At 36.8% G+C, this 17520-nt stretch overlaps 2 protein-coding genes and 1 long non-coding RNA gene across 6 annotated transcripts in view; 1 reads left to right on the top strand and 2 right to left on the bottom strand.

Moving 5' to 3' along the window:
* Nucleotides 1-6: 6 nt before the first annotated feature.
* Nucleotides 7-11742, bottom strand: LOC116772085 (protein bicaudal D). 4 transcript variants are annotated; one of them, XM_032664123.2, is made up of 12 exons: nucleotides 11369-11739; nucleotides 10948-11088; nucleotides 6723-6947; nucleotides 6412-6649; nucleotides 5972-6123; nucleotides 5592-5735; nucleotides 5270-5519; nucleotides 5057-5197; nucleotides 4810-4986; nucleotides 3453-3710; nucleotides 2813-2979; nucleotides 7-2228 (listed from the first exon to the last, which is right to left on the bottom strand). In XM_032664123.2, exons 1-12 carry the CDS (start codon nucleotides 11582-11584, stop codon nucleotides 2154-2156), a joined length of 2184 nt encoding a protein of 727 aa, XP_032520014.1. In that variant the 5' UTR covers nucleotides 11585-11739; the 3' UTR covers nucleotides 7-2153. The 4 variants fall into 4 exon arrangements, with proteins under 4 accessions (XP_032520014.1, XP_061384197.1, XP_061384196.1 ...); XM_061528212.1 differs by lacking the exons at nucleotides 7-2228; nucleotides 2813-2979; nucleotides 3453-3710 and adding an exon at nucleotides 4168-4685 and having other exon boundaries at nucleotides 4810-4980; nucleotides 11369-11742; XM_061528211.1 differs by lacking the exons at nucleotides 7-2228; nucleotides 2813-2979; nucleotides 3453-3710 and adding an exon at nucleotides 4168-4685 and having other exon boundaries at nucleotides 11369-11741.
* On the top strand, nucleotides 8893-9472 carry LOC133320286 (uncharacterized). The gene is made up of 2 exons (XR_009753695.1): nucleotides 8893-9032; nucleotides 9117-9472. It is a non-coding gene; the product is annotated as an uncharacterized LOC133320286 (long non-coding RNA).
* Nucleotides 11743-12416: 674 nt separating the features above from the next.
* The window catches only part of LOC116771698 (guanine nucleotide exchange factor subunit Rich), a 29524-nt gene continuing 24420 nt past the window's right edge, over nucleotides 12417-17520 (bottom strand). Inside the window, exons 22-26 of the mRNA XM_032663619.2 lie at nucleotides 17089-17366; nucleotides 16753-16852; nucleotides 16142-16348; nucleotides 15499-15687; nucleotides 12417-15123 (exon numbers count right to left, since the gene is read on the bottom strand). Of these exons, the coding sequence (XP_032519510.2) occupies nucleotides 14817-15123; nucleotides 15499-15687; nucleotides 16142-16348; nucleotides 16753-16852; nucleotides 17089-17366 (1081 nt within the window). The 3' untranslated portion in view covers nucleotides 12417-14816. The remainder of the gene's footprint in view (nucleotides 15124-15498; nucleotides 15688-16141; nucleotides 16349-16752; nucleotides 16853-17088; nucleotides 17367-17520) is intronic.

Raw genomic sequence — 17520 nt, 5'->3', positions numbered from 1 at the left:
AAGTAATATATTTTTTAAATATATCATTTAATATTTGATTCAATCAGTCATTGCGACAACACGGCGTGCCTCGAAATAAATCTGTCATGATATGTTCCCGGCTGGGCTGTTCGATCGATTCGCGAGTATCGTCTGACGACATACGACTCGAAGCTCGTGACGCCTCGCGAGATGCGGACCACTAAGACATGTAACCTGATACTCGACCACAACAGACAGACGGAGCAGTGGCGTGTTAAATCAATCGATGACAGTAGCAGTGGGAACAATCATCCGACCCGGCAATACAAAGTGGCAGGCATTCCATATACTTTCCATTATTAAATAATTATAAAAAAAAAGTAAGTTAATTCTCTCTATGATATAAAATAATATCTATTACTAGGCAAAATGAGCCGTCTAAAGTGTTACACGAACAGTAAAAAAGAAAATAGTAATATTTGGTTAGACGCTCATCGACACCACCACCGGCTAGTGACAGCAGACATCGAGCTCTACTTACGATACATCTCACTAACGATCAACAAATAAATAACTGTATAAATACAATATGTCAAGAGTATACAAACAAATATAAGGCGAGTACATAACAACGTCAAAAAAATATCGAGAATATATTGCGAATACCATAGACGATACAGGATATGGTGCCTCTGCAACCCATGGCATTTAATGCGTTCGGCGCCGTGACTAGATACAAACGAATACGTAATAGATGCCTGCTGCTTAAGCTAAACAAAATAATACTCGAAATGAATATTACGCTCTACAACTATATATCGGTAAGTACAAGAAGGCTCGTCTAACGTGCGAGCTGGCCGATCATTAGTCTAAAAACAATAAATGCAAGGGCTCAGCTCCTCGCGGAACGTGCTCCGGGGTCTCTAATCTCCCGGAGCGAAACAATTCAATAATTACGCTACATGAGTTAATATTGCAAAGGATTAACTACATTAACAGAGTACCGTTATCGATCTACTAGTTAATAATATAAACATTAATGATCCGTACAGTCTACAGCTAACCCGGTAAAACAGCTACGAGGGCGAGCGCCCGCTACCTGGAACGGTTCCACTAGCCTAAGAGCCGAGACACTACGAGAGAAACGACTACGTCATCGACCGGTTTCACGCACCTCACGGGAAGCGACATCACATCCGATAACAAAAGAGAAACGATATCGTAAAAATTCAATAATCTCTTGTAAATTTTGTCTTATCAATAGTGCCGGTCGCGCCGCGTGAGCAAAATTTTGAGCAACTTAGGAACGTCGACGGTCTGAGGGGAGGACTCGGGCGCGACCGGCTTGGACAGGGCTGGACGGTGTGACGGGGAGCCTCCGGGACGCGGCCCGTCGTGGCCGGACCGAGGATCACATCCTGCGGCCGACGGACGGGCCCCCACGACACGACGGCGTCAACGTTACGTCAACGAAACAAAGACGGAAACACTACGAATATAACTATAACAAGATGGACGAAAGTAGACGGCGGAGGGCCACAACAACTCAACGAACGTATCACCTAGAGAACAGATTACATAGTCTTGGCGCACACAATGGATGGACGATGACTTGGACGTTCTAAACATGCGCACCGACTGACGACTCTATAACATGTACACACAAGCGACTCTCCAGACTCCATATAAATATGTATATAATAAAAAATAACGTCGAACGCTCTCTCCGGCCGGCCGAGCGGCGGTACGATAAATATTAAGATCTGGCTCCGACGGGGACGCCGCAACGAGATAAATTCATCTGCGATAAATACATCAACGCCAATACAAAAATACACGTCAAACATCGGAAGAGCAAAATATATAGGGGGCAATACGATACCAAAATATAGGATCGGCTGGGACCACGGGGGAAGGTACTCGGATAGAGGTCGCGGGACACCACCCACGCCGACACTCGCGCGAGCGCGCGGGCGAGGCTCGTCTGACATTAATACAGCATCAAACATCAAGGAATTCGGAAAGTCCACACACGGAGCCGCCCCCTCCGACCGCGGGCGGCCACTCTCGCACATCAGCATATCAGTTCATATAAAACGTATAAATGTATTTCCCTAGTAGTGTGTGTGTCCGCGAGGGGCGAGCAGTGCGCGCAGGGCCGCGGCGGCCGCCTTCAGCGCGCGCACCAGTCGCTAGAAGTCTCGCGGCCGAGCTCGCGCCGCGCCGCCCGCCTTGGGGACTCGGCGCGTGCGCATCTCGCGGTCCACCTGAGAAAAAAATTAATATACATATAAATTATACTTACACTCAAATAAAAATATCGGAGTCCACCTGGAAATAATCGTCATTGCTCATTACGGTCCGCTTGATGTATTAACATCATTATTTCTAGGGACAGGGCCAAATCATAGAAATTCGACAAAGATGACGATTACTACGTTCACAAACCTTTCTATTACTCTGTAACCCTTTAGCTGTTTAGTTTGTGACGTATATTGAAAGTTCCACCAGCGACACCGGGACAGACTGCTGTACGCATATATCATATAACACAAGCAATGTGACGTCATCTTCCTAACACCGGCAACTATTTTGCCTTAGGTACGTGTTATAAGTTTCAGACAAGCAATTTTTATTATGAAACTAGATATAAGAAACAAACATCGATTGTCGGAATTTAATATAAACAGAAAGTATGGGATCAACAGCATTTTGGAGGGGAGGCTCCTAATGTATGAGCTCTTTAAAATATAAATAAAAGCAAATTGACATTTCTGGAGAAGTAGTTTCCCCTTAATCAACCATTAGTGTTAGCTAGCCCTTAAATATCCAAGTATCTGTTCTGAACAACCTCCAGTTCTTCCAGGCGTTGTGTGAGCGACAACTTCTGCTGCACGGCCAGTCTCAACAGTTGGTTGAGTGTCTTCTTCTCGTCCTCGGCGCCGGCCAGGGCCTGCGTCAGCTCGTCCACCTGCGTCACGTACTCCTCACAGCGGGCCGCGAACATGGCGCGAAGACCTGGAATTGACAAACATTAGCCATTATATACATATTATGTATATCTACTAAAAAAATTGTCTCACAAAATTTTCGCATAATTAATTCACATTATTATATAATTTAAAGTTCCTAATTATACTAAATGTAACAATAGCAAACCTTAGTTCAAGTTGAGCTCAAAATAGATAGGTGTTAAGAAAATGTCATTCTAACTATTGTCCAGTTCTGATACAGTTGGAGAATTTATATAAGATCTTAGACTTTCGCGAGTATTCATTTTAATGAAAATAATATATTCGGACGTACTACGCGTTATTTTATTATTTAAAAAGTACATACTCGAGAGATTTCATCTCGTCTACCGATCACGGTTGCTGCCAAGAAACCGAAACGTGTGGAGTATGTAGTAGAAAAAATTCAATAACGTTTAGTAATCCGAAAATATTAGTTGCATTCAAATTAATATAAGTATGTTATCTGTATGATGTTACTGGAGAAGGTGGCGGCGTCTTCCTTCAGCAGGCGGAGCTCGTTCCTGAGTTTGAGCATGGTTTCCGTGACGATGGTCTTCTCCGTCTCGTACTTGGACTTGAGGTTAGCGAGAGCGACCTCGGCGGTGTTCTTGTTGGACTTGAGCACGGTCCTCAGAGTGGCGATCTGCTCCCTCTTGGTCGACAGAAGAGATTTCAGCTTGATAACTTGCTCCTGCAGCTCGCCTAGCTCCGCCCCGCGGTCGCTGCTCTCCATCACTACACACAAATATAAATATCATATATATAACCACTTAATTTTAATACTTTAAATAATATTACAGTATTACATTATTCAAACAAGAACTATAATAAAATTCATATATATATCATACAATAAACATTTTGTGGATAGTCTAGAATTACAGGATATCAGACCAATGCTGAGCTAAATATTGCATGATTTAATATATTTAAAAATATAACTACATTGTAATACACAACCACTTATTTAGATGTCTAATATACATCCCCATACATTCTTGTGTGTAACTTCTGGTAATGATTCACACTTACAGCAATCTTAAATACTTAATCGACTGCTACGACTGGTACTACTGACTACTTTATTCCAGTAACTAATTAGTTATTTCACATCTTACTTTAAGACTTTCCGTTCGTATTATTTACTACTATTTTATTTTATCTACTTTTCATAAAAACTCGATCGGTTCTAAACATACTCAACTGTTCACATAATGTATTGCAACATAGTGATGCCCGCTACCACGCTCGCCCGTAAGGACTCCCTTACATTGAAAACGTTTTTAGAATCTTTCATATTCTGTGCTAAATTTGCTTTCTTAAAATAAAAATTCTTCCCGTGTAACACTGAATGCCTCCACGCCACGTGCAGGTTGAAGTCGCATGGTAGGGAGGTGGCTTTATTTTCCACATTGAAAGGCGCGCGCTTGCAGAGGAACGGAGTTATTCTCGTGATATCGCTACATTCATCTTTAGTTTCTGATTGATTTCTATGGACTCTCGCTATATTTTCAAAGAAATTAGTGATCCCTTTAACTGAACGCTCGTTGCAAACTAACTGGCAATCACGATTTGCTTGTGGAGGGTAGCCGTGGAATCGTTTACTTTCCATTCTCTCGATGTTAATACTATCGATATTTATCAGTTTAAATCTCTTCATTTGGTTTGTTAGAAAATTCGTAGCTCTCAAGAAAGGGTAGGACGGTGGTTCTACAAATATAAGAATGTATATAACGAACTGCTGTTGTAAAGCTGCGACTACACGTTACAGCTAGTGTGTCGAACTGGGAAGAAAGCATGCTTAGTGATGTCTCGTTGGCCGTTGGTGTCGTACCTGGTTGGTGTCTATGTCTAGAGTCCAGCGCGGTGTCCAGTGCTGCCCTCAGGTGTGTGAGTTGGTCGAGCAGTGTGTCAGCATGCCTGGCCACGAGGCCGGCCGCCCGCAGACCCTCCAGCTCGCCCGCCGCCAGCGCCAACGCCTCCTCATCCACACGACCGGACCCGTCTGTAACTGCACGGAACACGTTAGTACCAAAACACACCGCATGTAGTGACAGCAACGGGTCATTATTCTTTATCACCGTCGTTTTGTCCGGCGTGCTCCAACAGCAGACGCTCGGGCTGAGTACCGTTGACGGCGCACACGTGGTGGTAGAGCTGAGCCAGCGTGTCAGCGGCCGACGCCAGCGCGGGGGCGGCGGAGGAGAGCGCGCGGCCGGCGCCTGGAGTACAACGTTAAAAAACATTATAGAGTTAATTACGCACTTCAATATAAAAAATATAACAATAGTGACCTCCAGCGAGTGTCCTCAACAGGTCGGCGTCAGCTTGCAGCGCGGCGCATCTTATTTCAGCGTCTGCCATTCTATCGCTGAGCTGTGCGAGCTGTGCTCTTTGCAAGGCGGCCGGCGACCCGTCCGCAAGTGGCGAGTCTAGTTCCTTAAGCGCCGCCAACAGAGCCACCAGCTCTCCGCCCGACACGCGCCACCACGTCAACCATTTGGCCGCCCGAGCTGCCACGCCACCTTCAACCTTGTCGTCCTCCTGGATAAGGTTTATCATTAGATTTAGTTTCGATCTCAACCCCCCCCCCCCCATACTAATATATTCTCCTACCAGGGGTGCGCAGTCCCCGTGTAGCGTGTGCAGTGCTGCGACCCTGGACAGTAGCCTGGCGAGTCCTGCCCGCAGCACGCCGGCGGCCGCGCTCTCGGTCTCCGCGCTGGTCTGCGCCGCCCGCAGTGCTGACGACAACTGTGACTGTGAACGAGAGACGTCAATTGTATCTGTTATTGTTTCGTGAATCATTTGATGTAAGCAACAACTATTACTGAAACTAACTATAAAATTTCTTTCTTGGCTTAATACATTATTATTTTATATTCTTTATAATTTTTTCGCATCTTTACTTTTGTATAGGATTATTTATCATGATGGGTTCACTGTTACGGCGGTTTTGAACCTTATTTTGTTAGCTATAAAGTATAATATCCTACGTTTTCATTATGCGCCTGTTCCAGTTGTTTCTCTAGACGTGATATCTCGTGCAGGTGGACCTCTGAGAACAAGTCCGCGTGATGATCCGCCACCAGCTCCCCGCCGGACGCGCCCGCCTCCACTTCATCATCAGCGCCTTCCTCTGGCATACCTGCCGTGTGATATTTACATTTTATATATACATATTTACTTAAATACTTATACAGCTTATATGTTTACTTTTGCCGCCAGGGATCAATCGTTATTTTTTTTCAAACTGTCAAGAAGAATGAATATTATGAGTTTTATTATGAGACAATAATGCCACTTTCATCTCGTGTACCCGTGGTTACTGCGAAGGAACCGAAAAGTCGGGATCATGTCGTCATAAAATAATAATAATATAAGATAATAATATAAAGAAAATAAATTTAAGTATATTAAAACTCAATCAACCGACCTCGTATACTGTAAGCCAGATTCGTTATATTGAACTGAGCCTCCCGGCTGAGGTGGGCGTCCAGTTCTTTCTTGGCCGCAAATTTGGCTTCTCGTTCCGCTTGCAGCGCTTCCAGCGCTTCCGCCAGCTGCCTCTCGGCGATACGCCGCAGCGCTGCGGTTTCATCAGCGGCTGCGCGTGCATTCTCCGCTTCTTCTCGCAATTGACGCACCTCATGCTTCAGACCTTCGAATTCTACCTGTCATTATAATTAGAGATTTAAGAACTATTTCAATAGCTATGATTTCTGTTTGATGAATCTGTCAGCTCACCTGTGAAGACCGTAACGCCGAGACCTGTTTCTGTAGCGATATATTCTCATCTTCTAAATCACCTATATCAACTATCAAGCGCTGTTCCCGCTGCCTCGCTTCTCTCAGTTCAGCTCTTAACGCCACCCTCTCCGATTCCCTCGTGGCTTTATCAGCTCCGAGTTCTGAACTCTCCGCCAACAATCTATCTCGTTCGCTGACCACTCTTTCTAATTCGTGTCGTAACTGAAAAAATAATTAACAATAGAAATTTAATGCATTTACTAAAATACTAACAATAATAATTTGAAATACGGAGTATTTCCTTTTCAAATATATAAAATTACGTGTCAAGTTTCAAACAATGAAGAGGGAAGCAAATCGCATTAGTGAAATTAAAATCGTCGCAGACGGTAAATAGTACGACTATTTCTATCTAGGTTACATTATTTCGCCTAGCACTTAGTTGATTGCTGTCTAAACGTGTCTAGGTGTGGCTAGGCGTGGTGCAACGACATCTTTATTGACTTCTGTTACGATTCAGTAGAATAAGGTCAAGGGTGGGGAATACACACCCCCAATGGCCGTAACCAAATACGACTAATGAGATATTAGAAAATACTTTCGAATAAATTTATGAATTACATTTACCGAATGAAAATACTGTTAAACAAAACATTAGTTGGTAGTACAAGTTGTTATTGCGATTAGGCATATATAGTACAAATTAGACATGTACAATTGTCTGTGTAAATCTCTAAAACGGGCAGGCTAACGCCTGTGGGAGCGTCAAGCTTCAAATTAGTGCATTAACACGGGCAGACAGGAAAATCTTTACTACCTTAATTAAAAATGACATTATCTAACTAAACAATTTCTATTACGATATCATTATTAAAAGTAAAAAACTTGCTTATAAAAATCCATAGTACATATTACCATTAATTCTTATCAATGTTTACAATTTTATCACATGCCTTGTACTTATCCAACACACTTCAATGACTGCACGGGACATAGAAATTTTATAGCCCTTTCATACATTTTAATAATATGTATATATTAAATTCTATATACATAAAAAGTATTCGAGTAAAGAATTTCCATTACATATATAAAGTGCACAAAAAATTAAAGGATAAAAATAGAATTATTGAAAGGCATGAAAAAAGCGAGTGATGTCTACATAAAGATCTGTTTACTGTTGCGGTACTAATGTTGAGGAAATCGGAGACGTCCTCATCCACGTTATAAACCTTATACGTTTTATCCCGGTATAAAAATTATAAATATATTAATAGAAGCTTTGTATAATTTAAATAAAAACATTTAAATTGCCTCATCAACGTCGAATGTAAATGTGATAAGCTTCTTTTAGTATTTTTTGATTTTTAAATTGAATAATATTTGTCTCAAACTGGGAACCTCGTAGGAGTGTTTTATATACTGTGTATACGAGATAAGATGGCAGCTATGACCTTAGCTGAATATGTACCGTGACTCAGAAGTAAACAATTCATTTTAACCGATGATAACAGAAATGACCTGGACGTTGAATTAACGTACGTTGAATATTAATTAATTATAAATATTATTTGTGATACGAATTTCTTTTAAAACTATTGATTTAGTTGTGTGTGTGTGTGTGTGTGTGTGTGTGTGTAGGTGTTTGTGCGTGTGTGTGTTTAATTTATATTACAAACATATTATCAAGCTATTAATTGTGTTGTGTGTGTCACACGTTGGTTTGTGTTTTAATTCAAAGTTCCAACACCAGCCGTCATAAACGCGGAGCGAGGTAACAACGTAATTAACAAAGTTTTGGTAATAACAATCCAAAAAGCTCGTTCATATAAATTAAACACAGGGGAGTTTCATAACGGATATGAGTTAACAGAGAGGTTATAAGCACGAATATATTATTCATTATAGGGTTGTTATAACGAATATAACGTGAAATAAATTTAATATTATACCATTCTTGGAGTACTTCCAATACACATATAAACAATACTCCATTATTTGTACAAACAACGACAATGTAACACGAGTCCTAAATATGACAGACCATTAGCTCGAAGGAAACGTATAACATTACACACCTCTTCACAGTCGGTCATATCCGATGTACGGTCGTCCATGATAAAACTATAGTCAGACACAAGAGCACACCATAATTCTTTTAAATCGACGCCAATACACGAACAGTTAAAAACTTAACGCTATAGCGTAACGTGAACACGGTACGGGAAAAATAAAAGTATATTTCTGGATCAGTGTTATAGATTAAGGACGTCTGCGCTTACGCCATCCACTGGATTATATCACACGGTTATATTCAACTAAAATCTACTGTTTCGTTATATTATATTATAATATGAAAACAGTGATGTTTTAACTGAAATTATTTTACAGTGTGCCTGTTAACGAAGTCCCGCATGTACTGATTGGCTTTCTGGCGATGATTCACATCAATTGCTCTTGATAGAGCGAGCATTCCGTCAGATGTGTCTGGGGTTAGAGTGCACTAATATGATAATGACTCTCTCTGCATAATCTCATTGGTCACTTTTTTAAATTAAGCCTACATTTTACCCATATTCGACTGACTAAGACAATTGAATTCCTTTGCGTAAATTTGATATATGCGTTTTTTTTTTTATTATATACGTTTTATTATTTATGTTTATAGTCATAAAATGTAACATATATCAGAATATAATTTAATATTCGCTTAAAAATAATTGAATATATTTTTTCGTGATGTCTAAGAGTTTCGTTTTTTTTATTATTCAAGGGATATTTAATTTGATCTACGTCAAAATATTAAATTTTAATTTGAATAATGTTTCCAAAAATTATAAGTAGAAAAAATTGTGGATTTTCGACAAAAAAAAGAATTTCATATATAAATGCTTCCAAACCATTAAATCTTATCAATACTATGTATAATGGGTGTTTATAATGAAAAGAAAATATTTTTAAACATATTCTTAAAAACGAATAACATAAACATTTCATTAAATGAGTAGAAGATTGTATGCAGTTAGGTAGAATAGTCACCAATAGATAGGAAGAAAGCCTTAGTCTTAGTAAATTAATTTGTTAAGACACACAAAATTTTTTATCTATATAAAAAAGAGGACAACCTTATTTTGTGTCAGTTTTGACAGATGAGCATAGACAAAAAAAAAGAAGAAAATTTAATAGCAGAGCAATTTACACTATAATAAAAAAATTGAATGCATTCAGTGACAAAAAATAAATAATAATTAATATAAGCTTTGAAATATTTTGACTCTCATAATGTTTTATGAAGTCATTTGTTTCATAAAAGAGGCACAACCATGATAGCCTCAATTAATTGATCACAGTCTAATTATTTCAACTGCCAATTAAGTATACTTAAAAATTGAATGAAGACTATATTCATTGAATTACAAAAATAAAAAACGGTTTTTAATAGAAATAATAAAAACAAATGAAACTAATATTTTCAGATCACTGCATGTACTTTATTATATTTAACTCTGGCAACCGAGATCGAGGTAACCGGAACGTCCGTAGTATGTAGTTTTTAAAATCATAAAATACATGTAGTAATCGGATACATTAGTTTTATTTAAATGAATACTCTCAAAAGTCTTAGATCTCATTAATAAAAATAAATTTTATATATTTTGTATAGTTGTAAATTTTTTTTAGACATATTCAATATTTTTTTATTAATTTAATGTCTGTGTGTAAATAGTTTAGATTTAAGTTTATTTAATACAATTGCTAAAGGTTTTTATAAGTCACTCTACAAAAATCACTTTTTTCATGTATCTAATATCAATGAAAACTCATTAAAACCTCCTTTTGCATTTCATGAATAAAAAATTAAGTATATCCGTAGCACATAAACATTAGTGATTTAAAATGCCACAAGATTTTATTACATTCCTAATTGGATGTTACATTGTAAATAGTTAATGGTTCTTTAATTGATTATGATTAAAAAATATATATGTTGAACTAAAAAAAAATCTTACTGGATGTGTAACTTTAGAGAAAAAAAAAAAAAATTTCTCTAATATATATATTTCTGTATTATATTTATACATTCAGATTAGCAGCAGTCTTCAAATGTAAGAAACATAATAATAAGCTAAATATACCTTTCATATATTTAAATAAGATGCTAATTGTATTTAGAATGTATGTCACATTAGATTTTCTTTTTTGTACAGAATAGTAAACTCACCTGTTTCGTCTCTCCTTCCAATTCAATAATTTGTAATGTGAGAGAACTTTCCATAGCCGCAGATTCATTGAGAAGGGCATTTTCTTGTTCTATACCGCTCTGTGTAGTTACTTTTTGTGTTGTGTCTAGTTTCATTAAAGCCTGAAAGTAGTTTTACATTATTTATATTGTAGTCTCATAACCGAGCTTTAAATAAATCATTTGCTCGTATAATGATGAAACGAATATCCTATAACTTCTATGGTGAACCAACAGTCTGTTTTAATATCATCACTTAAAGAAAAAAAGAAAAAGGAAATTCTTTAAGTAGCATAACTGCTAATTAGGATGAGTTAAAACTTACAATTTGCAGTTACAGTTTGCAAGTTAATGTAGCCATTTAGGCATGAAGTGAAAATTTACGGTATGTAGGCCATCTAACCTCTTGTGTGATGTCCAGTTCGTGCTTCGTGTTTTCGTAGAGAGTTTCAAGCTCATCACATCGCAGCTGCAAGGCACTTTTCTCTTCCAACAGCACCAGACCCAGCTGTGCCGATTGAATCTTTTCGCTGCTGGCTTGGTCAAGCTCTCGACTAAGCCTCTCGATCTCCGCCTTCAGCTCGGAAATCGATAAATCACTATCTGCCGTCCCTGCCATCTTGTGACAGATTTACGGCTTATACTCTAAATCTTCATAAACAAAGTAAATAATCTTAGAAAAACAACTTTAAAACGTGTAAATTCAATGTTTCTACATTCTCTCAACAAAAGTATAACGTCTTGACAGTTCGCTCGGTTCTGTGACTTTTTCTAAACTCATGACTGTTGTAGCTACTTTCTTTGTTATACATTCTAGCCTTTTGGCGTACAAAATTTTATTTTAATTTTATATCATTTGTTCTGATTTATTAATAAGATTTATATTTAATATTACGTTTTGATACTAAAAATTATTAAATTCAGTTGTAGTTTTTGTATAAGTTGCTTTTCTAGGTGAATTTATTAAATTGGAAATTTTTTATTAAAGAAATATTTACGAGTCTCAATGATAGCATAATGTAACAAAATTATTGTAAATTTGAATAATCGATTTGTATGGACCATTATTAATCCCCGTTAGGGCTTTTAGTATGTGAAAATATGGAAGGATGGACGAATAATTAGTAGTTCATCAAAAACTTTTTAGATTTCAATCGATGTTCAAATATCTTGGAATTTCTTAGGATAGTACCTTTTCCGAATAAAACAGCTTTAATTTTAAAATATAATTTGATTCAGCTATTATATCGACCTCATTTTGAATAGTAGTAAACTTGAGTGTCTTTTGTAATGTGCTCAAATTCATAATGTTGTTGGTGTTGATTTTAAAACAAAAAAGAACTATAACAAACGTTAATATTTTTTAATTTAGATCTTTATTAAAAAATCGTAAACACAAAAGTAGAGTCAACATATCAATAATATTAAAGGTGTGAATGAAAAGACACAGATCATTACTATAAAATTGTTTAATAATAATATCTGACATGTGTAATATATAATAATTAGGAAATTGTATGAAAGTTCACTAAAATTATTGTTACATATATAATCACGAAATATCGTAAACATAAGATAAGAATTTAATTAACATATCATCAGTATTAGCACCTGTTCTGTCGTAGACGGTTAATCATTTACACAATTGACATCCCTAACAACAATGTATCCTTAATTTTATATAATATTAGCAATAACTACATATTGGAATGTGAGATTATGTCGAATCACGAACAGTGACGTATAAATTTCCTAGTTAATTTCTTTAATTTTTTTTACCTAAACCTATTATAAAACAACATCAATCTAATGAAAAGTACTAAAAAACACCATTAATATTTACCCTTCGGCATTCTCTGTTGATTATTATAATATTAGTATTGATATCCTAAAATTAAAATATTAATAAATAATAATAACCTAAAAATGATATAATGTTAAAAGTGTTTGTACTATACGATGTCAAAAAAAAAAAGCGTTTCGTTGGAGTTTGGCACCTTGATGGCGGGAAAAACAATTCGGTGAGTTAATGAGTCGAAAATATCTTTATGTAGGAGATTATTATCTTGAGCAACATATAACATAACTTTAATATAAGCCATTCTTATTACTTCAACCATGCGTGTTCGTATTTTTCTTTAATACAATCGAATAATATTTTTCTTATGTTTTTAGTCACTGGAACATTGTTACTTGACTAAGTTATGAATCTAACGTAAATATAACAAGAATATTACTTTGAAATTATAATAGTTTAATTTTAAACATAATACGGCCAATAAAGGAGAAAAAATATTTTAAAAAGTAAAGATGAATGTAGAAATGGCTTAAAAACACTAAAAGATACATATAATGCTTTACCAATAGGTTAATTTTGTTTATATAAATTTAATAAAGATTTAAAAAAAATATCTCTCTTCATTGACCACATCCTAAATGTAATGAAATCTAGATATCTAAAAGTTTTTTAAACCTTCTTAAGTGACATGACATTGGTGCTGCATAATTCATCGAGACATTTATTTAACATATGAAAATGTATTAAATCTATTATCTAAACTACTTACTGTCTATTTTTTATTATTTTTAATCATCACTAACATTTATTATTAACTTTAATATCAGCCGGGAAGACAATTTCTTTTTTTAAATATTTTTGTATTACAAATGGGCTCACAACACCAGCGATAGATCTATATAAATACATATAAAATTCACAAACTACCTAATAGCTTTTTGTCTACGTTTTGTTGTAGGAACATTATTAGTTATTTAAATTACACTTCAATTATCAGGAGTATATACTTGTCCAGATCCGTGCTTAATGTTAGAAGGCCATTTGATATACAGGTTATTTTTTTTTTTTTTTTTATAATTATAAATCGAATGAATATAATTAAAATGATTTATAGTTGAAGTTACAACTAAATAAGACTAGAATAAATTTAAAATGAAAGAAAATTTTAAAAAATATTTTATAATGTTTGTGTACAAAAATAATTTATAAATTTGACCTAACGCCCTCACCTTTATAGTAGTAAGTAAAACATTAATTTAGAACCTATACTATATTCATTGAAGAAAAACCTCCTGATATGATGTTATTGCTTTTTATTGATCCTTATTCCATTAGCGTTATGGTTGAAAATGAGATGTGTTATTATTTGTATAGATGCGGTTATTAGAGTATGAAGATGTAACATTGCAGAAAATAATTTAAAAAAAAATCAACTTCGATGTAAAAAAAATCACACATGCAAGGAACACATTTGTTTCATTTTTTTTTTAAATTAAATGAATGGCATCTTTTTAAAAGATTTGTAATAAGTAGTGGATTAATAAATACAAAATTATCCTAGTTGGTACTCATTTGAAGGTTTCCATAACAGGAGCTTAACAGGAACAAACTAAGAAATAAACCGTTTTGTAACCATTGATTAAATAACTCAAAATTATAAAAAAATCAAAGTGTTGACAGGGGCTTCTGTTTATCTTGAATTTTAACAATAAAACGTCATAAGGCATATTTGTAGGCGACTTAAAATTTATATTATAGCATACCTACCTTAATTTTTATTGCAATTTTAACTGCTGATATGTTTAGTGCTACTTGTTTATTAATTTAACGATTGCGAGTTCAATACAAAGAAAAATCATTAACATTAAACGAGGCACCACAAATACTTTATTGAATATCATTTGTTTCAAGATCTTTTTTCTAGATGAATCAGTTTAAGATAATGCATAAACGAGCGTTTAAAAAAACGCTAATCTGTAAAAACGTCTCATGGGTTTATTTTTTAGTGTCAAATTTTATGAACTTCAGTGATACATAATTCTAAATTGTCAATTCACATAATGGCACAGTTAGACGCTTCTTCTGTGTGTTGTAGCGTCGGTCGTGTCATATTCATGGGGTCTTCCGGTTCCGGCATTGTGACGGGCGAGTCTTTTCTGACTTGCTTAGTTATTTCCTGTGCTTTCTTAGGCGCGGGATGTTTCGCTTCCTGTTGCTTAAGTTCCGACACCGAGCTGGTCCTGGACGACCTACCTCTCTTCTCGTTCGTCACGAATGTAGCGGGATTGCCAGCGTTGACAATGGACGTTAGAACCGGGATCTGGTTACTTATGGCCAACATGAACGGTCTGTAGCCGACGCTAAAATATAAGATAAATGAGAATTGTAATAATTGAAATTTATAAAATTACCTAATTTAGATTTGTTATTATTAAATTTAAATAAAAGGAATTTAAAAAAAATATTAATTACTTAAACCGAGTTTCGATTGAAAATAAACGTGTAACATCCTAAGCAATGTTATTAGTATAGCGTCGATGAAAAAGTTACTTTTAAGTATAACATGGAAATGTGTGTAATGAAATACAAAACAATGTTATATACACTACAAGTTTGATACGAATGATGTATCCGACGGTTAGAGCACTTGATGTTCTAAATTCAAAAACTGCTGTCATATGGCTTTTATTCCATACAAATGTCAAAATAAGAGGTGAAATAAGTTAATTAGCAACCAGTCTGTGTCGGCCCACATCCGGAGCTGCACGTGTGCGTCCCGGAGGCGGGCGGCGGCGGCGGGCGACACGTCCGCTCCGCGAGCCGCGTTCGTACAGCGGAGGACGGCCAGCGCGTCCCGGAGCGCCACCGACAACACCAGCGCCCACTCCACACAACTAGCCTCCATCATCAGCTGCAGGAAATAACTGGAAGAAATTTATATATTTATTATATATATTACAACAAGAAATAAATACGCAGAAATTCCTAGAGATATGTCTCGATATTTAAAGCGGTCTCAACTTTAGATATATTGATATTATCAATAGTATTCAACATTTTACTTATTGGAAACATTTGCTTCGTAAAAATACAGCTAAAATGTTATGAAAACTACAAAAACGTCAGAAGTTTCAGGGTTGTGGCTTCTAGGATACCACTCCCTGTCAATTGACCTCTTTACATCAAACGTTTATATCAAGGACGGTCTGTCAAATATGTCATTTAATGTAATTCAGCTAACATCCATATTCCCTATAATTTAGTCTGTTGTTCTTACAGCCTCTTCTAACCTATCCAAAACGATTCCACAACAGGCGGTATGTACATTAGACCCTCATTAGGTTATATATGATCAGTTGTTAGTCATAGTATGAATACCCGAGTTGTACACGCGCCGTGTGGTCCCCCCTCTCTGCCTGGTGATGGTGTAGTTTCTCCATGAGCGCGACGTACCGCCGCTCCTCGTGCGGGTCTCCCCCCACTCCCCCCGGCCCCGAACACCCCAGACCGTCTCTCCCCTCCTCCGCTAACTCCTCCCCCCACGCCGCAGCACCGCCCTCCGCAACGCTGCACTCACCGACGGAACTGGAACATCATGTTTCATGTATGAAAATACATTAGTGAATACCTACAGCGTAAATTATATAATGGGAATTTATAGAAGTTTTATCAATTTTAACAAATCTAAAGTAGTAGTTTTTATACTCTATAGAAACTACTAGATTAGGTTGGCATCATACGGCCAAAATTTTTATATATTTCCTAATGATTTTGTCAGGCTCCTTACAAAATGTGTCGCGTATTTTGCGTCCAGAGAACATTTTATGTCTCTAAATCATGAATTGTAATGTAAAAGGTGTTGGAACTGTTGTTGTAGCCAGCTTCATAAAAGAAACTAAGCACTGACTCGTGCTAACAAAAACAAAAGCACGTTTTGTTGGTAATTTTTTACATACACTTGGGGGTAATTCTCAGTCAGTATTAGTTACCTGAGCGGCGCTGGTGGTGCTGCGGCGTGGTCGGGGGCTCGGAGGGACAGCGACAAGTAGCCACTATCCCCGCACTGGCTGTCACCGCGAGCAGGAAACACTGAGAGACAAGCTTATAATCAGTTAATAACTAATAAGTGGTTTCATTTTAGCGTTTATAATGTCTTGATACTGTGTGCCAGACGAACAATGTGGCTTTCACTTGTGCGTTATTATTTATCGTTTGTGTTGCTTAAAACTTACAAGAAAATTAAATTTACAAAACCTAAAATACTGTCCAGTGCGCTGTACCTATATATTTAGATTTAATTTCATCGAATCCCACTAAGTACTTACTGGGACCGATGCTGCTCTCTATCTCGGCGACCTGTTCCTCGGTGAGGGTCGGGTAGGGCCAGTTGAAGTCTTCATGTAGTCTCTTGAGACATAGCACAGCGTTGTCAACCCTGGCCGCTCTCTCCTTCTCCCCGGCCAGCCAGCCCACCAGGTGCAGGTCCAGGGACGCCGCCAGCCGGCCCAGGGACACCAGACGAGCCGTAGACAGTAACAGACGAGCGTGTCTCTGTATCATCATATCGATGAAGAATTCTTCAGCTGTCCCAGTGTAGGCCTCTCTAAAGACAAAAAATTTGGTTGGTTCACATCAAAATGTAATTTTTATTGGAATCTACAGCTAAAACTTCCGTTTTTGTAGAGCAAAATGTAGATAGCATTTTTCGGATTGCAAGTTTATTGTATATGCTGTTTATAGTTGAACCGACGCCAGCA

Source organism: Danaus plexippus (assembly GCF_018135715.1).
Source record: "Danaus plexippus chromosome 16 unlocalized genomic scaffold, MEX_DaPlex mxdp_23, whole genome shotgun sequence".
In the NCBI taxonomy this organism is placed as follows: Eukaryota; Metazoa; Arthropoda; class Insecta; order Lepidoptera; family Nymphalidae; genus Danaus; species Danaus plexippus.
The sequence above is the reverse complement of the archived record's forward strand: the minus strand, read 5'-3'. Positions and strand labels throughout refer to the sequence as shown.